The sequence below is a fragment of the Salarias fasciatus genome, chromosome 13 (genome assembly GCF_902148845.1).
Source record: "Salarias fasciatus chromosome 13, fSalaFa1.1, whole genome shotgun sequence".
NCBI classification, from domain to species: Eukaryota; Metazoa; Chordata; class Actinopteri; order Blenniiformes; family Blenniidae; genus Salarias; species Salarias fasciatus.
Window position 1 is genome coordinate 9,545,105 of NC_043757.1, and position 23,351 is coordinate 9,568,455.

At 42.0% G+C, this 23,351-nt stretch overlaps 1 protein-coding gene across 1 annotated transcript in view; it reads right to left on the reverse strand.

Annotated features, from left to right (window-relative positions):
* kcnq5a (potassium voltage-gated channel, KQT-like subfamily, member 5a) overlaps positions 1-23,351 on the reverse strand; it is a 109,233-nt gene that overhangs the window by 27,590 nt on the left and 58,292 nt on the right. Inside the window, exons 2-3 of the mRNA XM_030107193.1 lie at positions 3,710-3,800; positions 342-468 (exon numbers count right to left, since the gene is read on the reverse strand). Of these exons, the coding sequence (XP_029963053.1) occupies positions 342-468; positions 3,710-3,800 (218 nt within the window). The remainder of the gene's footprint in view (positions 1-341; positions 469-3,709; positions 3,801-23,351) is intronic.

The window sequence follows — 23,351 nt, forward strand, 5'->3', positions numbered from 1 at the left end:
TACAGCATCCAGCTGGCATGTCAGTAAATGAGATCTATTTTCTATGGAAATGCAGAAAGTTTATAAAGAACTTTGACAAAAAGTTTTTTTGTGGGATGAGTGAATCTAATTTGTGCCACAGTACTAAACATTTTTCTCATTCAACAATATAATTATATTCTATTTGTTGTTAGCATCACTCAGTGAGAGATGATACGTTTTGTTTCCTCTGGAGATAAAAACCATTCAGCAGAGAGGAGGTGACACACAGAGGGGAAATGACCTCGCCACACTCTTTACTGTTTGTACATGACATATTTTATGTATTGTTAATTTAATTGTTTGATTGTTTTGCGGCCTACCGATGACACAGAAGGGCTTCCGGGCGAAGCGGAGGCGACCCTGCCAGCCGCGGTAGCGGCAGCAGCAGCCGGCACTCCATATCCTGATGATGTACTCCAGGCCGAAGACCACAATCATCACAAACTCCTGCAAAATACACACGCACACACACACACACACACACAACATGTCACACACAAAGAAAAATACAAAAGCAGGAAAATTGTTAAAAGGTTGGAAGAAGTGTGTTTTATTCATCGCAGAGTCTGAATTGTGTGTCTCACACTAAACAACCACAACAACCACACTAACAAGCATTCACGGACACACACATATACACACACACACACACACAGAAAGATCCGATCCTTTGCTCCTCCAATTGGTGCTCCAAAGGTCACGGTGAGGTAAATGTGATAGAAAATCATTACTTGCGCCGTCATTACCGTGCACCGTTATGAGCGCGCTTTATAGTCACTAAGCTAAACATTTGGACTTGTCCTGGCAGGAGAAGCACAGGTGCAGTTCATAACATTAATAATGGCTGTATTCCATTTGGCCGTGCCAGTCCCAGCGCCGCTTCACCAGCGTGACTTATTGTGACACTGGCGTGGAACCGAGCCCTCCATACTCTTCTTAGAAAAGTGTGCTTTTTTTTTCTCCCCCCCTTCTGCAACAGTAACGGACCTGCAGTTAGAGCAGCTTGGAGTGTTTAAGAGTAGGAACAGCGCAGGCGTAGCTAGTTCTGTTGAAGATAACCCAGTTGCCAACTAGAAATGCTTTAAGTCAGTATTTTTCTGTTATTAAAAGCTGAAAAATCAGTTTTAGGAAATGGGGATTTTTTTTATTAACATTTGTCATCAGTGTTGGGCAGGTTACTTTTAAAAAGCCATTAGTTACAGTTACTAGTTACTTCTTTAAACTAGAATTTGGCACTCAGAGATCACAGACCCCCGCCACAGGTCAAATCAGTCACCAACAACAATAAAAACAGCATATATAATCAAACAACATTGTGATCGGGGCGTGATCGGAGCGGAGCGTTGCTGCGTGCAGTGCCTCTGTCTGTCGCCCTGTCGTCCTCTCTCCCTGTGTGTGTGTGTGTGTGTGTGTGTATGCGTGTGTGTGTGTGTGTTTATCTGGAAAGGAAAACCGAAAAGCAACATAATTTATGTTATTTTACTTCATTTTAATTTGACAATTGACCGGATTCTCTCGTATTTTCCGTTCCCGACTTCCTGTCTGGTGCGATCTGCTCTGTCCAGCTTTACAACTGGCGGTGCGCGGCGCGCGAGACTCGCGGAGAAAATAGAGAGGAACGGCGCGCCCGTGGTCCACGGCGCGAGCCGCTACGCACTAATAGGGAACGTGAGCTGGGTTTAGACCGTCGTGAGACAGGTTACTTTTACCCTACTGATGATGTGTTGTTGCAATAGTAATTCCCCCGCGCCTCCTGTATGAACCGTCAGATAGGTTAACAGGGGCGCCGATCTGACAGTCGGTGAGCGGCGCTTCCCACTTCCGCGTCGGAAGCGGCGCGTCCTGAACCAGGCGTTTGTCCCCCCCTGTCAGCGGGCCTGCCCAACCATGTGAAAGACTCCCTATCTCTCAATGATAAAGAATACTTTAAAAAAATTCCTGGATCCAGACAGTGATCCGGATCATCACCAAAATTTAATGGATTCTAAATTAGCCCAAGACCCACCTTTCCACAAAGTTTCATTGCAATCCGTCCATTACTTTTTCCGCAATCTTGCTAACAAACCAACAAACCAACAAAGCGATATGATTACATAACCTCCTGGCAGAGGTTAAGTAGCTGATTTATAGTGTCTTAAAAGTAACTAATTACTTGGCAAACTAAGTACTGTATTACTCTGAAATAAATGGACACTTGACAGAATAAAAAAAAAACAGCCGAAAGGTGAATTATAATAACGGAACTGCGCCTCTTATTATTGTCAGTGTCAGTAACAGTAACGGTGTTATAATGCTGGGAAAAGTAATTTCTTAAATTAATCATTACTAAAAAACTCTAATGCCATTAGTAGCGCTGTTTAATAAATCGCCATCTATGAAAAAAAAAATAAAGATGAGGGTACATTTTGGAGAAATGTAGCTAAAGTTCATCAGTATTCTTAAATATGTAATACACACAAACTCATGATTTTACACAGCTGAAAACTAAAGCATGTGCATGTGTTTCCAGCGAGGTCCTGTGCCAGTGACAGTAACTGTAAAAGACAAACAGCTTTGAACCGACTGTTTTATCTTTCATCCAAGACTCTTTATTTAATGGCTCAGTGGGATCTGTGGAGCATCAACAGTAACTTGGACACTCTATTCAATAATAAAAAAGGGTTTAAAATTTTTTGAGAACCTCACATATTATACATGAGTGCCTCATATATCAAAAAAGGTTTTTTTTTTTTTTTACTGTTGATCTTTTAAAATTGCAGTAATTTTTACATGATGAGGAAGAGAAAACACTGCATTACCAGATGCAGTTGGCTCATCTTTTGTTGCCAGGATTGTCATCACTTTACAACTATTTGCAGTCGTTTCATATGAAGGAGGTCCCTGGTTCGACAGCTGGGCAGAGTTTGCATGTTCTCCCGGCGCAGAGGAGGGTTTTCATCTTGATTGCATCTCAACGTGAACACCTGCTCCTCTCCCCTCGCCTCCAGATGTGCTGGCTCTTCACAGCTCGTCAGCCGGAATAGGCTCCAGCGTCGGATAAAGCCGTAAAAATGCATGACAGCAAAATTCACACCCTGTAGAAAGGACACGCGGGCGGCCGTCTCCCTCTTGGTCGGGGTGATGAATCTGTGATGCGTCACGTGAGAGGGAACGCACTGAACGCAAATTGAATTGTAGCACTTAATTGTGGACGTCGAGCGGTTGGGGAGCGATAATCACACTTCATTATTGCTGTGGTAATGCACAATCAGCAATTCCAATAGAAACATAAGCATCAATCAACCGCCTACACACTCACACACACACACACGATACACATTCCACAATTCCACTCCAGTCTCTGCTCCCTGGTTCCTCACTCGATGCCCAATCTGCTTCCTCACCTGATTGTTAACCATAAACACGCCACTTTATGGTAACTGTTTTATAAATCTCCCGTCTATAAATGGTCTGTAGGAAAGTGAGATGCGCACACTGGACACTGTCAGGCTGTCAGGAATCATGTTTAACTCTAATAATATTAATTTCTCCATTCATGGAAAATTGCCAGTAATTGGTAACTGCCCCAGAAAGTCAGAGCGCAAATAAAATGAAGCAGTAGTAGTAAAAACGGCCTTTTTTAAAGCAGTGTTCGGTGTGGAGTCAAAGTTCAGCGTGCGTGCGTTTCGTGCTTGTGTGCACCTCCTACCAGAATGAGCAGGCAGTGCGAGGAGAATTCCTGGTGAGCGGGGATGGTGGAAAACACAGAGAGAACCAGACATCCAAACACCAGGATGAACCTGTGGAGACAAAACACACACCGAGAAATGACGCACAAATTACATAAATGTGTAATAAATGACTTTCATTCACTAAATAACCGAATAACCCCTGTAATGGAGACAGCCACACACACACACACACACACACACACACACACAGAATGCCTGCCAGTGATTATTTCTCCTCTGCCAGGCTCCATCAGACAGGATTCAAACTATTTTAAGAATTATTAGGACCAGGTTAAGCCCCCAGTTTAAAGCTTCTGTGGGTTAATTTTATTTTAATACTGTTTCTCTAGTGATTCATGCACTGAGTGGATGGACTAATGCAAAACAAATCCTCGTCACACTAATTATAAGACAAGTGGAAGAAGTAGATGACAAAGTGCTGATCAGATGCGTCGTGTCGTAAGCTGGTTATTCACTGACGAGGGAAAATATTTCACCGACTGTCTGCAAGTGCATTTGTCTCTCTGCCAACCATTCGCATGGATTTTCTTTTCTTATTTACGAAAAGATTTTGATTGCAGCATCTCGCTCCAGGCCCATCAACCACTCAAACCAAAATGTACCAGTCCAGATTGGGAATGGTTCGTACAACATGCATTCAGTTGAATATATTCTAAAACTGCAATTGTGCATTGTCTAAAAATGTCATAGAATTTGTAGAAAGACTGTACTGCACATGTGGTGCAGTGGGAGACAGCTACACTCACAACACATTTTCATCAAGGATTGTTTCTAATTACGGCAAAACACACACATTGCATCAGTCCACGATCTTCCAAGAAAAGCCGAGCCGCCCTTACTGTCTGCCAGCTGCCTGCGAGGAAGCGACTCACTGCTTCATACGTCATATTGTAAGTTGGTTAATGAGCAAACACAAATTAAAATTCAGAAGGAAGCTCCCAGGCAACATATGCACTGGCTAGCAGTCGCAGCCTGCTTCCTTCAGAGTATTTCAGAACATTTCTTTTTTTTTTATGAAGACGCCATCTGTCTGATATTTCAGAATTTATCTCCGCAGACCTCCGACTGTTTGTTTTCTGTGTACAAAAATCTTCTTCTTGCTCCCTCCTCATTTCCAAAACCCCGCTCTTTTGTTACCTGCTTCTTCAATCTTTGAAGTTGTTTATTTACCCCCTTCTGCCTCACTTACCTCCTCGCCTCCTCCATCTTTCATCTCCCTGCCTCGGCCTCACTTGTCTCCCTGCTAACCATCACTTTGTACTTCACTCGCTCCAGGTTCTCTGGTGCGATCGATGCCCCCATTCATTTTCAACAAGGTCCACGATAAATGTGAGAAGGGAAGTGATCGAGCGGCAGAGGGGAACTGACGGCCGCCCACATCTGCATCTGATCCGTTCTGCTTTTTTGCTAATGACTCTTCACTGTCGTGCAGACGGACAGCACGAGGAGAGCAATTACAAACAGCATCCGGCCAGTGTGTTTTCTCAATTCAGGGCTTGCATGGTCAAGTGCAGTAAAAATCCAACTCGGGATGCATTGCATTTTTTTTTTTTTTTTTTGTTTAGTTAATAATTAATCAGCACGTTTTTCAAAAAGGGAGTGTGGATGGTTCAAGGTTTGTTCAGTAACTTGTTTGTACAGTAAGTTTCAGTAAAGCCTACAAGATGTTAACTATTTTTCAAAATAATTCACAAGATTAGTATTTATGTTAACTTGACCAATGCATCTGATCTTCTGAAGCTAGTAAAACTATTCCTGTCCTGGTTCAATGGCAAAGTTTTCAGCATCTATGCGACCTCCGAAAAGCAATTGTGCTTCTTCCCTGCTGACAGTCTGAAAAATGCTCCAGGATCTGGGCAGAAGTGGCAGAGTGACTGCATGGCTTTCCCTCAAGGTGAGCATCTGCAGCTGGAACAGCGTTGAAGCAACGGCGATACATTCCGTACGAGCTGGAGTTTCTTCCTGCCATGGGAATAAAGGCTGTGAATCAAATGGCAAAGTGGGAGTTCATCAATCTTACTGACCCACTGCTGAGTTTATCAACACGTATGAGCTCAGAGGCCGGTTAATAACTTCAGCTGTGCTGGGAGCGTCTGACCCCGCTGACCTTTCAGCCAGTTGGAAACCCTTCACGTCTTTGTTTACGATGTGAAGAGCACCTGAAGAAAGGTCTCTTCAGGCTACATTTGATATGAAAAGTCAGCAGCTCTGTGAATGTCAGAATTTGAGTTTGTATTAAGCATCAGCTTTTTCGTAACAGTGATTTCCAGGCGGCACTTCAGAAAATGACAGGAAGGTCAGGCACAAGTGTTTCTGTATCGACACTGACAGCAAACTCAGAGGCAAAGTGAACTTCCCAACTTTTTCATTTCAGGCTAAAAATGACAGACTTAAATGAAAAGCTCCGCCGAATGTGAATGCACAAATGAAATTACTCTTTGTAAGCACAATTGTATATTTTCAAAAGGATTTTGATCAAGGGTTCAGCTTCAAATAAAAGTCCTCATGCTACTGTCGTGCCCTCGCTATTCACATTTCAGAACCAGGCTTTGAGTGAAGACATAAAAAGAGAGAAAGAATAAAAACTGAATACTGCATGCCTGCATAAGATGAATGGAAATTACAACATTATTTCTGTGTTCAGAGACCTTGATTAGAGCCTTTGGGGAAATAAGTCTTCAAGATCCTGCCTTTTTTGCTTTCAGAAGCTGCAAGTATAACTTCAAAAACACATATTTCTCTTTGATGGGAGCCACAGTACAACCAGGATGAGACTCTCAGCTCACAAAAGCATGTGTACCAGTGTAAAGGCCTACTTTTCCTTTTACCTGAACAATGATATTAAAGTTTGGAACACCCTCTGTCGTGGGATGTCAAAAGATAGTGTTCATGCATTTATTACTTTTAAAGCTGAAGTTGAAGGGAGGAAATACCATTTCAATGTTTGAGGGAAGTCTGTAGTCTGAATCTATCTATCTATCTATCTATCTATCTATACACACACACACACACACACACACACACACACACACACACACACACACACACACACACACACACACACACACACAGTATATAGGGTGGTTTGATATGTTTTATACAAATCCTTGATTCAGCTGGAGTCAAAAATCAAATTATTTCTACAATCATGAAAAACAAACCAAAAAACTTTTCAGAGCCCCAGAATCAGGAAGATCTGGCATTCAATATTATTGACGTGACTTGATCCATCTGTCTTTCTGATAACTGTTACCATCGGGGGCTTCGATCTTTTTATTGTGAATCTGAAGTACTGCCTGAAAAGTTTAAAAGAAACATTGTGCCACTTTAAAGAATATGAGAGTGGAGGAAGGCAGAGAAAGATGTTTTTTTGTTGCCATACTTTTAATACAAATATCTTCCTTCACTGGCCTTATTGGTGTTTTATCACATGAAAATTGAAGCTCAACCTGATACAACAGCGATACTGATTATATTGACAAAAGAAACACTTCTGGTTATCATAATGAATTAAAACACACTGAAATGAGTCTGAAACACAGCAGTGATGATTGTTTGCAGCAGGTCGTTCACATGCAGGATTTAAACGCATAATAAAGAAACAAAATTGCGCCTGGTTATAGGTGTTGATGTGTTTTAAGTCGCACTGAATTTAAGTATCTGAAGTCCCATTTAAGTCGAACACTGGAAAGTAGCAGTTAGCACCACTGTCACACACTTCCACTCACCCACATGCTTCAGTTTTTATCACTAAATTCCTGAAACAAGAAAAAAAATTCATTGTTTCTCCTAATGATCGGTTGCCATTGTTCTGAAGATATTGAGTCCAAAACCTCGGTATGATTTTGACCAAAGACCTGGACAGCTGTTGTTCCTTGTTAAGTCTGAAATAAATTCCCATTTAAACCACAAAGAAAGTGCTGATGGAAACTCGATAAGCTCCCTCCCACGTTAGCTTCTCTTGGTAGACTCTCACAAAAATCAAAAATTTATGATAATAATAAAATCCCTCTCCTCATATACAAGGCCTTTCAAGGCCAAGATCCATTTTATCTTGGAGATCTCTCAAAGGACCTTATTATCCCAGCAGAACTGTTCGTTCTCAGTGTGCGGGCTTACTTGAGGTTCCCTGAGTTTCAAAAAGTAGCAGGGAAAGTTCAATCTATCACAGTCCCGCAATCAGGAGGAAGCAGACATCCTCAATAGTTTCGAGATGAGGTCTGAAGCTCTGTTTTGATGGACCGTAGATCTTGCGATGCTTTCATTTTCCATGTGTTCATTTTGCACATCATCCCCTTCCTGTCTTCTCCACTCTCATCATGTGAGCTTCTGCCTCCCTGTTTTATCTCTCCCTCTGCTTTTCTGAAAGCATCTCTGGCTCCAGAGTTGCGTGTTTCTCATTTGTGCTTACTGACCCCACGAGCCTGCCCGGTGTTTATTGTACTGCTATTTTCTCTCTTGCCCCACCCCAGCCGGTTGAGGCAGATGGTTTCCACCTAGGAGATCGCTTCTGTCAGAGGTTTCTTCCTTCTGAAAGCGAGTTTTTCCTTCCCTCTGATTTTCATGTGGGAACTGTTACACTGCTGGATTTCACTCTGTCTCCCTGCAAGGTCTTACGAGGTAAAGCGCCCTGAGATAACACACTGAGGAGTCAGAACAGAGAGGAATGAGGCACGGAGACCTCATATGACATTCAAAGCTGAACACACTTCACCTATATATTACATTTCTACTGCTTTACCGGATCAGTCATATTCACTTATTCATACACTGATGGGTGACAGGTGCCACGAAAGGCCCAGACTCACACTTCTGCCTGGTTCAACACGGACAGGCAGAAAATTGATTCAAATAATCAAACATGGGGTTGAGCCACCAACTGAGCAACAATTTCCACTTCACATTTAGCATTTTTATGTAGCAGTTGGAACAGCGGACCTTTTTCCAATACCCCCTGCTTCCTGCTGATAGGCAGAACTCACATGAAGACCATTATATTCTTTCCTGACGGAGGGACTAATTAACATGCACCCCTGACTTTACAGTACGTCACCATTTTTGACCTGCTTCTTTTAATTTGCGATTAATTTAACATCATGAAGCATTAGTCACTAAAGGCATTATTGCAGCTGATCTGAAACACTGTCATTGGTTCCACCTCTTGCTATTCATTACCTGACGATGAACTTACGAACAGTCGACGGAGACAGAGGTGATGAATGAGAAGCTGCTTGTGACTGATTGTCGTCAATCAGCACAAACAATTCAGGACAAACTGCCACATCGATCAGCCCTCAGCTGAATTCGTACTTCGGGTTACTCAGTTGGTGGCAGAGATGAATTATTCTGTGAAACTTGCAAATTGCAGAGACATTGAGCGTTTGAAAAAAGGTTATCAGACGGCATGAAGGCTGTTGTGGATTATGAGGGACCTGCTGATGCAGTGACAAAATAATGATGATATTTTAAATGAAAACCTCTCTACGGTGAATCTTTCCTTCACCCAAAGTGAGCTCCGAGCTGTTCCTGTGCTGAGACGGATGGATGAACAACAAGGGCTAAAGTTCAATGTTTTTGCTTGTTTGTAAAAAAAATGAGTCCACCTCGAACCATTCTCTTTTCATTCAAAAAACCCTTTCATAAAAACCAACTCATAGCAAATTACAAACTTTAAGCACCCTATTCTTATGAAGAACTAAGAATAAAATCAATGGAATGTCACCTGACAAAATATAAATAGATATTACAACCTTGAACAAAGACGATGTGAAGATCTATATTTTTTCTTTCACTGGAAATCAAGGACCACCAAAAGAAGTTTGAGGTCAGGGAACTAACCTTCCTTTTGCCACCTTGAGAAAACAAACTTCTGTCTTGGCTCTAGCAGAATACACCTTTACTCTTTTCTTATCTAAGATGCTTTTCTGACTCCGCCCTCGGGTCGTTCTGTCTGCTTCCTCACCCCTGATTGGGTCGGGAGCTTTTGCTGATCATTTATATCCCTGTGCTGATTAAAGTGTCTCTTCCCACGTGCTTTTTGACTGCTGTCAACGTGACTTTTCCATTTATGGAAAACTTCTGAGTCATTTAAGCAGCTTGGGTGCAGCAAGGTATGAAAACAGCAACAAAAACCTGAGAAAGGGTGATCAATATGAACTCTTAACGGTGTGCAGTGGCAGCAAAGGTCTGGTGTCAAGGAGGCGACTATTTATGGTTCTGTGTTTAACATGCGATGAATGGATTATGGACACACATGTCGTGTGATCGGTCAGACTTTGCTGTTCGTTACCTCATAGAAGAAAAAGTGGAAAAATTTCACATGCCACTGCGAATAAGTGGAAAGGATATTGATCTTTTCCACATCCTCGCCGGCCAAATCTTTCTGTTTGGTACAGGTGGACGGGGACTTATGTGGAAAATGCTTCAGGGTTCGTACTATTTGTGCACTTCAGTTTTTTTTATAGCTTGTTTGGATGTAGACTGAACCATTTTACCGTTTTCTTTTACAACTATTATCACTGTTTCCATACTTGGTTTTACTAAATATGTAACACAATAAATGCAGCAAGCCGTAATGCAGAGTGACAGAAAATATCTGAGTTCACTTTATTTATAGCATTTCTTTGGCTGCTCTGGCCGGCTAACTCATTTTATTACACATTTCAACTGCATGTTTGGCCCGCTCTGACATTACCCGATAAGATCAGCATCCTCAGAGCGCCGCTGACAGGCTGCAGATGTGAGAGAGAGCATCTGTTTCAATGCTTCAGCAGAGACAAACTATCTAAAACTAACCTAATGCTGATGGATGACTTGCAGACAAGTCCATGTACAGCCAAAGACCAGCACTGCGCTCCTCCACAAAGTCACAAAAGACAGAGCAGTGGGAAGTGAGTATTTCAGTAATGTGGCCATTGAAGATTTACAGCCGGAACACACAGGGATGTTTATTACAATCCCGATCCTGTCGTCAAGTGGAAATATGATACGCAAACTGCTAGAACCAAAAAGTGGTTTTGTGGTAGCGATCATCTTGATCTTCACAAAGGATAAACTTATATTCTCTTGAGTAGAAGAGTAAAGTCTTTAGGGTCCAAGAAATACTGGTAGTGTGTGTATTTGCAGCTGTGTGACCAAAGTTTTCATCAGTAATTCATGTTGGAAGTCAAAACTTCACTTCATACATCATCCAGGCTGTAAAAGTGCTCCCGCTGAGTGGACTCACATTGTGAATGGGAAGAGTGAACTTTGATTTCCAGAAAGAGGCACACTGAAACAGACTGTTCCACCAACAAAGCGTGTAAAAGATTAAAAAGCGTTAACCCTCTACAGTCAGAACAAACCAGATGGATGTTACAGTCTGTGGCTGTTAGCGGTCATGTTTAAATAATAAATAAACAGACACAATTCATTTTCAGGGATTCGAGGAGTGAAACTTTGCGTGGTTGTAAAATTAGTCAGCTGAAGCTTTACATGAAGCAGATAGATTCTCATAAAGCTTTCATTTGTGAGTCATGTATCATTAATCTCCCCTTCAAACGAGACCTTGAAAAGTCAGCAGCACAGCAGAAGTCCAAAAATCAAGAAGTCGTGATGTGATCAAAACATGAAATACTGTGTCTTCTGTGTTTGATGAAACTTTGAAACACTTGAAATATTCAAACATCTTGGGATTCTTCTCCTTGACTCTACTTTTGAAAGCAGGGTTCGACTGTGAGATCAATTCCTTTATTTTTGAAGAATTATTTTTACTGTCTTATCAAGATCGGATAAATTGATTCAGTTCAAACTAAAAACACAAATTTAACCAAAACACAACAGCTCTAAATGCTAAAACTGCTATCCATCCATCTTCTACTTCATCCTGTCCGCAGGTTGCTGGAGCCAATCACACGACAAACACACACACAGTAGGAGGAGGCTGCTTTTCAAACCCAGACCCTCTCGGTTTTATGAAATATTTCCATCGAGAAAACAATAAATGTGATCGTGTGAAACACCAACATACGAATACACTGACTCCTTAAGTTTTACAAGGCTATTAAACTTAAATGTGTGTATTATGCACATATGAAAACTTTTAGTGAGTTACGTCTGTTTTAAACACATAACACACATGAGTTTTTTTTCCCTTAAATATCGAAATAAGCATTTGAAAACGCAGAGAGAAAATGTGTGTGTTTACTTGCGTGTGTGCGAGACAGATCGGGTACGTGAGAGGTCAAGGTTTTCCACAATACAATCCTGTATCATTATCTATTTCCTCCTTTCTTTTTGTGCCAACCATGCATACCCTTTCAATCAAGGGACGGAGGGAGGGAACGGAAACGGAGAAGGGCTGAAAAAGAGGGAGGGAGTAGAAAGCGAAAAAAACCAAGAGAGACAGAGAGGCCTGTCACTTCGGGGAGAACATGGAGCCGTGATGTCAAGGTAGCCAAACTGTGGACAGAAAGTAGGAGGATGGCGCTCAGAGAGGAGCAGGAGCCGAGATCTCGAACGTGACTGAGCGCTGTAGGACGGCGCAGCAGGTCTGTGCGGATAAAAGAGAGACGGCAGTGGAAAGACTGAGCTCCTTCTAGGAAAGACCTGGTGAATCAGCACATCAGAAATAAAACAAGAGAGGAAGATATAGATAGGGATTAAAGCAGGACGACAAGCTGAGAGAACAAGATGAGCTCAGAGTGTATCGTCTTTCTTTGATGCCCCTTTCACAGGCTCATCTTTGCTTTCAGGTCACAACATCGATTATGATTTTATCGATGCCTGTTACGTGGTTTTCTGTGTCTGCTCCTCATTCTGTCACAGTTTTACTTTAAAAGTTATATAATACGAGCAGGAGAGCTGAAGGAGTGAACTCAGCAGCGACTGTGGAGTCAGAAGAGATGACAGGGAGAAAGAGGGAAGATGAGAGGAAGAAAAGGGACGGAGTGAGAAGAGGGGGGGGGATGGAGCCTGGCCCGCTCTCTGCCAGCAGTCTATTAGTTAATCCCTGTGTTTATCCAGTCGAGTGCAGTATCTTACCTGATGATGGCAGCGATAAAACACACAGTTTTATTTCCAAGCAACTACTTGACCAAAACAGAGCCTGGCCAAGGACACAGTGGTGCAGCGGCCAGGCGTCAATGCACACTTCTCAAGGTTTTAATCCTTCCAACGAAAAACAGGTCGGCTGTGTTCATTCTCCGAATCGAGTTCAAAAGTGGATCAGGAGAGCGCCGAGGTGTCGTGGCTGCAACCCGTTTTCTCCGAACCTCCAATATCTGTTGTTTTCTTCAGTGTTTAAGGAACACTCATTAAAATAAAGCTCAGCAAAGTTGTTTTTCAAATATCAAGTACACTCTGGAGCTCCTTTATTCATTGTTTATTCAATTTTTGCTCAATTTTCTGTGCTTATTTTGTTCATTTTCATGCTTTATGGCGATTTATTACCAAATGTTTCAGCAATAATTACATTTTTTTTAAACCAACAAACATGTCAGAACATTTATCAGGTCAATAGGCAGATTTTACAGCTTTAAAACTCACCGAAAAGTACAGGACGTTCTTTGCTTGATGTATTCTGTGTGGTCGAAATCATAGGCAAAAAATGATTCATCCTAATGTTACTGAGGATACCTTCCTCTGCCTTCATCCGTTCTTCTTTACCCTCCTTATCATATTCAGGGAACGTCTTATCAGGCAGCCCTGTACTTTGATAAAATAAATATTTGTTTTAAACTCCACTTCATCGTGATTTTTTTTTTTTTTTTTGTAAAAACCTTCAGGAAACAGGGAAGGAAATAGAAAAGCTCTCTCTGCCTCTTCGCATGGACGTCAGCGGAGCAGGATATTTCAGTTTGTACAGTGGGAGGAAACAGTGATGCATCGTCCACCTTTACAGAGTGTATGTTGACACCAGCTGCATCGCGCTGCATGCTTTAATGCCTGTAATGTCTGTAATGTCAGTGGAATAAAAGCAGCGGGAGCAGCTGAGCTCAGGATGAGCCACTTCGGAGAGAGAGAGAGGCGATAAAACTGCAGCTTATTCTTGAAGTCGTGGGTTCAGCAGATGCTTTGGCACCTGTTGATTGCGATGTGTTAAACTGCGGCTGTAAATATGCAGCATTACTCATCTGATGCTGAAGTCAATCAACAATCAGTCATGAGAAAGAATGTAAAATATTTAGGGTGGAGTTATTGTTACCACGCAGCTGGGAAACAGTGGTTATAGTAAGACTGAGTGCAGTCAGTTTACTCGTTCAATTAGTTTACAAAGCTCAACAAATAACCAAAGAAGGCTTATAAAATACAAGGGAATCAAACCCGCGACGTAATGCGCGGACATGTCTGAGCATGACTTCTCTCTCACACCTCAACAGTTGCAGAAACAGCTGTTTGTTTCCTTATCCCACATCTAGAAGCCGCGTGATCGCGAAGACGGAGAGAGAGAGAGAGAGAGAGATAGAGAGAGAGAGAGAGTCAGGTTGGGGAGAGAGGGGTGCAGAGAGAAGGAAAGAGCCGGACAGGAGCCAATTTTCCATGATGTGGGATGCATTGAAGATGGGTGACGGGTGCGAGAGGGAGTCGGAAAGCTTTTGGTGTGTGTGTATGTGTGTGTGAGTGTGTGTGTGTGTGTCTGCGTGTTCTCGCTAACTAGACACAGACTGACATACTGTTGAGGAAAGCCAACAGCTAACAGGGTTCATAAAAATACTGGCTTAGACACACACGTTTGCAAGGCTATCTTTGCAAATCGTCTCACGGACAGACTGCACTCCGTCGTCCTCACGCTGACCCTCGCTGTCGCCACGAAGCGGCCAAACCTTTCATTTCTCCATGCATCTTCTGCGTCAAAACCAACTTTCAACGCTCAAATGCATCTTTAAGGAAGCATAGGAAAGTTTGGACCAGTCAACATTTTCCTATTCTTATACAGCGTGTCACTTAGATGGAGCGTACAATAATAACCATACACACAAGTGCACACACACCCACACACACACACACCATACATCAGATTCCTATCAGCATTCATCTCAGCACTAATGCCACTCCGAGACTCCTGTTTAGAGCGCTGTGCAGCAGATGTCATCTATAGACAGAGAATGAATTAGCCAGAGGAAATAAAGAGAGCTTCATTTTAAACTTCATTTCAGATGTAAAAAATATCTTCCAGATAATCAGCTGTTCCTTAAAAAGACATCATGGCAGCCTCTGTAATGCACTGACGCATGGGCTTGAACTGAGTAAAACTATTCATTCAAAAACTTTAAAAACTCTTCACATGCCGTTTCAAAAAAGACCTCAAGTTATCTCTTTTACAGCAGTCTTCACACTGGCTGTGCAAAATCAAGAAGTTACACTTTTCTGTTCTGTCCAAACGCCCCCATTTTCCACTTAACTTTGCCGGCAGTATTGTGCGCGATATGACTCAAAGTATTACACCTTTTGTGTCTCAGGAAATCCACCGGGCTTGGTGGGCAGCTTTGATTAATGCCACTTAACTATGAGCTTGTGGCATTTGCATGAAGGCTCATTACTCAGACAGAGCTCATTTCAGCCCAGAGAGAGCTCTGATCAAACCAGCGCAGCTTAAACTGAGCTCAGTTTAGCCGAGACGGACAGTCGCGCGGCTGTTTGTTTTGGCACACCTAACATTTTAATGAGGATGAAATAATGAGCTCCTTTGTTTGTTTTTGGTTTAAAAAAAAAAAAAAAAATAGCAAAAAGCTGTAATATCAGCACCTGACAATCCACCCACCTGATCGTGACATCCAGCTCAGGGTCTAGAGGGCTTTGGAACTGAATCCAGAAAAACTAATTCCACCCCAAACCAGGCCTACAGCAGGGACGCTCTGAGAGCAAAACACTGCACCACGGCGCCACTGCTGCCTCTGATGTGCTGCTCTTATGTAGAACTTGTCTTTGCATATGTTTCAGTTATGCAACACAGAAATATCAAAAGTTCTAAATGGCCACATCGAAGGGAAAAAAAGGAGTCTCGATATTTCAGCTTCAGCATATGTAAATGCGAGGTAATTCAAAGCTGTATTTCCATGCACAGTGATCATCATTCATTTATAATGAAAGCATAAGTGAACAGAATGATTTACCAGAAACACATTAACATATCTTGTGATTTTTTTTTTTTTTCTCAGGCTCGATCTGGTCTGTTATTCAATCTTCTTAAACCGTGGCACTGAGCAGCTTCTGCTGCTGATATTTCTCATTTTTGATGGCAGGAGTCCAGGTGGCCAATATAATGACTGGTATCTGGACGCAAAGCTCCGTTTATCTGCACTCAGGTAGTTTGTAATTTTGTAGATATGAAAATGAGTTGCGGGTGTGAGTCACACCGAGAGGAGATGACTGTTTATCTGCGGTGCTTTTAAACAGTCCGTATCTCTGTCAGTTTGTCCAGAAAGTTACACCTACATAATTACATCCCTCCCATTCCATTAATACATTTTGCTTATTCTTCGCCAGATGTTGGTGTGCCATGATTTTTTTTTTACACACACCGACTTTAATCCGGCGTGAAAAGGTAAAAACGGCTGTATTTCAGGTCTGAGCGGCGGCAGCAGCGGCCCTGTCCCGTCCAGAGTCGTGCAGTCAGCACAGCCTGCCAGTCCGTGGTTTACCGCTCAGCCAATAGCTGCACAGATATATGGAGCCTGCAGGAAACCGACCTTTTTACACATCATTCTTCTTTTTGTCTGCTGCTCGTTAGCGTTTCCTTCAGCTCTCTTCTGTATGAGTTCTCCCTCTTAACGGCCTCTGTGTGGACCGTTATTGATGTTCCATCTTGAACGTTGGGTAAATTTATGTCGGAGCCAAAGCAACTATATTACCTTTTTTATTTCCTCGTCCTCCTTTGAAACACTGAAAGAGTCTTTCCATTTGAGATCTCATATATTATTCACGATTCATACTTTATTAAACACCAGTACACTTTTAAATGCTCTCCTTATCTTGAGTCGGTTCAAATGAACTGCCTTGAATCTTCATTTGAAAACTATTTGTGTGAACTGAATTAGTCTCACAGGCAGTTTTCTTTTGTGACACACTTATTTGAAAACATTGCACACTTTATTACTGATTATTCTTTTTAAATTACATGTTTAGTTTCTCACTCTAAGGAGGAAAAGTGAAAAAAAAATGTAGGTTTTGTTGTTTTGCTTAATGTGTGCGCAGTAAGCGATTTGATTCGTTTAATTGCTTTGCAAATGAAAGTGGAGTGTGTTACAGCGTAAATGAAGCTTGTTTATGCGTATTCTTTTTGCATTTAATCACATCTTGTATTCTTTTTATCTCGTGATTCAGGAATATTTGAGCTATTGCAACTTGGTGTTCCATATACATGGTTTCTATAAGAGCTTGTCTTTTACATAAAAGTACAATATAGAAGAACAGAAGCAGGATCGATGGAGTCTGCAAGACATTCTCAGTGGTACCGGGGAAAAAAGATTATGAATGATTACTTTGATAGCTATATAATGGTCTCATCAATACTAACATAAGTATATGTTCAGGATACAGTACAGAAAGATAAGGCACTGGACATCAAAATTCGAGGTAATTTTGATTATTTCCACAGCTCGAGTACACGTCCAGCTTGAGCAGTGTTTTTCTCTTGGCTTGTTGAAGGAAGAAAAGAGGGAAAGAGACAATAACAGGAGATGGAGCTGTTTTTCGCTCATGCCTGCAGGACGACTGCGTCCCATTTCCACCAGACTGGAAATTGGGGAAAATATTCCTCTTCTTCTGAGTCTCATTCATATTTTTTTTCCCTTGTCTGGCTTGAATTCCATCAGTCACTTTTGCTCCTATACTCCCGATACTCCCCATCCTTATCAAATCATTTTATCTTCTCTTTGAGGTGCCTTTGAAGAAGCACAAAGATGTGACATTTCCCTCTATTATGTCTTATCGCAAAAAGCCATCTGTGTGTGTTGACAGCTAATGGCAGCTGCGGTGGTTTGCCTCGTAGCGAGAAAGCTCCTGGTTTAGACCTTCAGCTCTTTGTGACGACGTGGTGGAGGACTGGGGGCAGTGCGTGCGTGCGCTGGAATCCAGTTGCCGTCCGGATTGAACGGTTCGGCAGGCCGGATTCGGCCCGCGGGCCGCCACTTGATGATCACTGAGCTAAACCATCATCACTGACAAGAAGATTCCTGGTTTGGATGTAATGATTGACGGGGATATTTTGTGTTTGTCATGCTTTGACTTCGTCTTATCACCAGGCCTCGTGGTTTCTGTATTGTCTGTCTTTCTGTGATTGTGTTGCAGTGTCGGTTATTGTCGGCTCTGGTTTTCCACAATATTTACTCGAGATGTGGCGGATAAATAAATTATAAGCCTGAACATATGGAAGATTCTTTTTTTTTCTGCGTATTTGAATAATTCATAGTGGTAAAATTCAGGGAGTTGTGAGTTTAAGTCCACATTTTTCACAGATTCAGAGGCAACATAGAAATAAGTTAACCTTCATTGATCACTTCAGAAAATACTTGAAAATTGGACATGTAAGATGTTATTTTTTAAAAAAAACATTCGAAGAGACTCCGGTACTTTGTTTTTTCTGAAGCAAAGGTCACTCATGATGTGACTTCTAATTAAGTGTACGAAAAACAACATCTGCCAAAGTTCCTCTCTGACACCTTAAAATTTCTGGAAATGTGAAAAATCCTCACTAGTGTTCAGTAAAAATGTTTTTCAATACTTTATTTTATAAATTACTAAACGGCTCCAATACTTCCACGCCTGTCTGCTTGAACACACGTTAATCTCGCTGATCCCTTCAGATCTGTGGATATCGTCACCGCTTGAGCGGTGGTGAAATGAGAAAAATCATAAAGTGCAACATAAAGTCAACCAAGAGACACAATTTTCATGTTAACTGAAATTAAAACTCAAAACAAATACACAGCTAATGTAGGAGTAAACATTTTATATCCCAACACGTATGGAGCGAAACATGTGAATGAGGGTTTTGGATCATTGCATCCCTAAAGTGAAAAACAACAGATTTGCTCTTTACAACGGTGTGATTATTCATAAAATTGAAATTGTTTTTGTTATATAAACAGGAACAAAGAGGTGTACTGAAAAACAGCAGTTATTTTATTATGAGAAGTGTAACGCAGATGGTTTCTGTGAGTGACGTGAAGAAACAGAATGTAGATAAATGTGATTTGAGTCCAATAAAGGTTTGCAGTGGAATTGGAAATATGACAGTGCCTTGTATTCCGGTGAACTTATAATTTTGAGTTCAAATTTGTCCTATCTGGAGCGAGTTTCTCATTAAACACCACATGCAATAGAAAATAAAATTAAAAAAAAAAAAACAAAAAAAAAAAACAACACAATGATACAGTTCTACTAGTTAAAGTCCTCTGGAGAACATGTGTTTTGCACCGCCTGCAGCAGCAGCAGCAGAAGGTAATGAATCGCTCTCAACCTTCATTAGTGGGAGATTCGAGGGAAAAGACGTCACGGCGCGAATTACACACCGTGGCAAAGGATATTCCTTCATCAGTTCACTTACGACCCCAGATTGTGATGGTTTTTATTTGTATGTTTGAGCGCTACCATCCATCTAACACCAGGTTCACACAGACGCCTCGTCATCCTCGAGAGCTTTAACCTCACTGCGGTATAAAAGAAATCCACCGTCAAAGTAGATTAAACTTTTAACTTTATCTGCTTTCATCCTCTTTGCCTGAAAACTTGCAACCTAAACAGTCAGAGGGCAGGAGGCAGCCGAGCAGATGGAGCCGTGTGGGCTGATGCCTGCGTTCACACACTCCATAGCTGCCTGGACTGACTGTACAGTAGCAGCGAATATGAATATTTATGGTCACATACACACACACACACACACGCCGACAAAATGCTATAAGCAGCACATATGCATATGCATAGCATACACACTCATGCTTACGCTCAAACAGGCCAAGTGAATTCAGCCAGTTTCCAGTCGAGTTTCCTTGTGTGTGTCGAGGGAACCAGTCAGTCAGCCATCTGTTGGCCTAATGATCCGAATCCAGCAGCCCGGCGTCACCTCTCCAATCCCCCTGTCCACAGTTCTGCGTGTGCTGGGTCTTCTTGTTTACCCGTTTGATGCTTCCGTTTCTCCGTGCCAGGAAAGCTCTTCAAGACGAACACGCATCGGACCACCTCTATCCTTCAGCTGAGCTGCATTTAAAGCTGAGTCACTCATGATAAAGACCACCAATATGGCTTCAGTTTCACAATTTCTGACTCAGAAATGTGTAATATCACCGCATTTCTCAGCGACCAGGCTTAATAAGGCAAGTCAATGTCATCGTTGCTGTCCCCTCACTCGGAGGGGTAAATTAAAAAAAAAAAAAAAGTAGAGACTTTGATAATGTAGCATCAGCATGCTCCGTCTCCATTGCATCACAGCTTCGTCTCGCTCTTCTGCACAATCGTTTCACGCCGCTGGTCAGCAGTCACTCAAGTAACATCATTAGTTCAGTGATCGGCAGTTTAGAAAAAAAAGGTCAAATCGATGCTCACGCTAGTTAAAAAATCGAGCCATAACCCATAAAACCAAACTTGGTTTATGCAAATAAACTTATCCAAATAAACTTGGTTTATTTGGATACCTGAGTCTTTAGATTCCAACCACAAAAAAGTCTGAACATTTGGTGCAATCGGCGTTATCTGTCAACAAAATCACTCATCCGGCAGCTGTACACACATGATTATTCCATTCACTTCCCCTTCATTTGCACATATTCCCAGTGAGCGGGCGCACGTTGTCCAGCAACTCTGCATTAGCAGTCCTGAGAAATATTATCCTTTGAACATAAGTAAACAGCACATTCATTCACAAACACGCCACAGCGTTTCAGTCATTAGCTCTCTCCTCAGAACAGACACAAAAGCAAAACATCATGCAAACATCACTGGTAAGGCTATTAAGGCACCTCAAACTTGACTATTTTAACTGAGTTTTAACTCGGTCTGACATCTGCTTATGCTTTGTCGACAAGTGTGCATCTACAAAAAACGAATTGCCCAAACAAAAGAGAAAAAACAGTTTCCTTTAGACCAGATGTTCTTCACGAGCGCTATGTATGAAAGGACGTCAATTAGAGGCAGAAAATATTGTGTTACTGTTTTTAAAAGGTGTTAGTATGACAGTGCCGGTTACTTTACTCTGGAACGGCTTTTCGAGATCAATCCTGTCAGTCAGCTGTAATGGCAGGCTTCAGGCAGGCCATGCAGTGGGGAGAGGTGCATTAGTTCATTGAAGTGACAGACATGTGGCCTCCAAGATAACAGCCATTTTCAAAGATTGCTTGTTGTACAACATAATTAGAAATACAATAAATTTGACAGTTTTTTTTAGCAAATTGTTTCGTGATTGCTACATGGAGCCAATACAGACAGGCAAAAACGTGCAAACCTGCTTGATATGTGTTTGTAAACCTGCAGTTATTTTAAATTTAGTAAGTTGAAGTTTGAGGGTTACCGTGCTGTGAACAAGGAAGCGTTTGTATGAGGAGAATATATGACAAAAGTGGAGCTTGCAGCAGGTGCTGAATGTGTGAGGCGTGCGTTTCTGGTGAGCAGGGTGGAATAAGACCGACGTGATGAAACAGAAATGACAGAATTATGGAGAAATGTGTGCAGCGAGAGCCAACACTTTAACAAGCTGCAGAAATGCAGACATTCCAGCAGCACGGAAAAGATGGAATTCTGGGAATGTTTTAATCATCCGGGCTGATCGCCTCCAGATAAGACGGATAATCAGCAGCGGGGACACGGACGGCTGTTTGCTGATGGAGGGAGATGGGAGCAACGTGTGCCCGAATGACACCCATTTAGCCAGATGAAAGGCGCAGTCCGGGAACCCTCCGCCTGCCGTTTGAAGTCTGATTGGCCAGGAAATTGTGGTCAATCTAACGTGTGGGTCCATTCGTGCATAACGTGTGTAACATATTGGTTTATGATTGAAGGCGGGCTATCGATGAGATGTGCACACTGAAGAGCGTGCATGTGCTGGAGCTGCATAGCACGGTGCATCTGTTTCCGCGCCGCCGCCCCGTGCGGCCACATGGCCTGCCGCTGCTTTCACTGCGCACACACATCGATCAGACGCTAATTCCATTCTATACACGTTCACCACTCTGAATATCTGCAGATAACTGCAGATAATAGCGGCTTTATCTTTCCACATACAAAAGAAAAGTAATAGAGTACAAGTGAAAAGAAATATTCAACAGAATTCTAATGAACTGTCTGTCTACAACAGATCTGCTCTCTTGTCTCACATTTAACCTTTTATCTTCTGCATCACTTTGTCCAAATTCTACCAAAGGTCTGCGTGTACAACCACAAACTGTAAAAGCAGGAGGCACTGAAAAAGCATCTGTCAAACGTGCAAAATGTTTGCCTCCATCAATATGGCTCGATACGTCTCACACTCCAATAGGACAAAGTGCAATGTGACTAACAGCATCTCACAATATTCATGTTGCTTATGATGGTGTCAGTTTTTATCGAGTATGTAAAGAAATTTCACAGCCTTGAACAGAGACGCTGCTGTTTCTGTCTGACTCCTCGTGACTTTTATATGAGGACTTTATCATAAACTGTGTTCTCTGTTGCACCGCTCATCTGATTAGATTTAGTAATAAAGCCACGGCAAATTCAAACAAACAGGCAAACAGGCAACATGCAAACGATAGTTCCCAGCAGATTGCTCTCATGTAATCCGCCTGTAATGTGACACATCATCTGAAGACACCTGTTTGTATATGATGAGACTTATTTCATACTTAGCTGATCATCTGAAAAATGTAGGCAAAGTAAAAACTCAATATATCTGTGAGAATAAAGTTCAGCAGTTTTATACATGATCTGAAGACATGGAGTCACGGAGCTGAGAACATGCAAACTTCAGACAGAAATGCTGCTCAGCCTGGACTCAGACCAGAGTGTTTCATCTGTTCAGTGTCTAAATGTCCCGTTCATCTACGGGGAAGTTGGTTCTGATGTCTGGAGGGCATGCAATAAAGGGACAAAAAAATAAAAAAATTAAACAATTCATTCATTATGCATGCAGCTTAATTGGTGACTCTGGATTCCAGATAGAACGTGTGTTTGTGTGTGTGTGCCTCCCTGTGATCGACTGGTGACCTTCACCCACAGTCAGCTGGGATTGGATTCAACTTTAAAACTCTGAGTTGGAAACAGCAACCAGCTTGCTGTCGGTTTCTGTTTCATGCATTAACTGTCTCTGCTGCGTCTATCAGTGAAAACCTATGAAGAATCACAGAGAAAAATATGACGCTCTTTCTTATTTCATTGAAATGCTCGACGCTTCCTTTCTTCTGCATCACGTCGATGTCAGACAAGCGCGGATCGGACCTCTGATTCGCTGCTTGCGATGCTGACGATCGAAGTTCTGAAAGTTGAACGGTGAGTGTAAATGTGGGATAACGCAACAACAGAAGCCCTGATCAGTCTTTTGGGAGGGATGTTAAATATGCTGATTTGCTCTGGCTTGTGTCTACCCCCCCTCCAGTCTCCTGCGATACACACATACACATCCACACACTCACATGTATGCATACACACACCTCC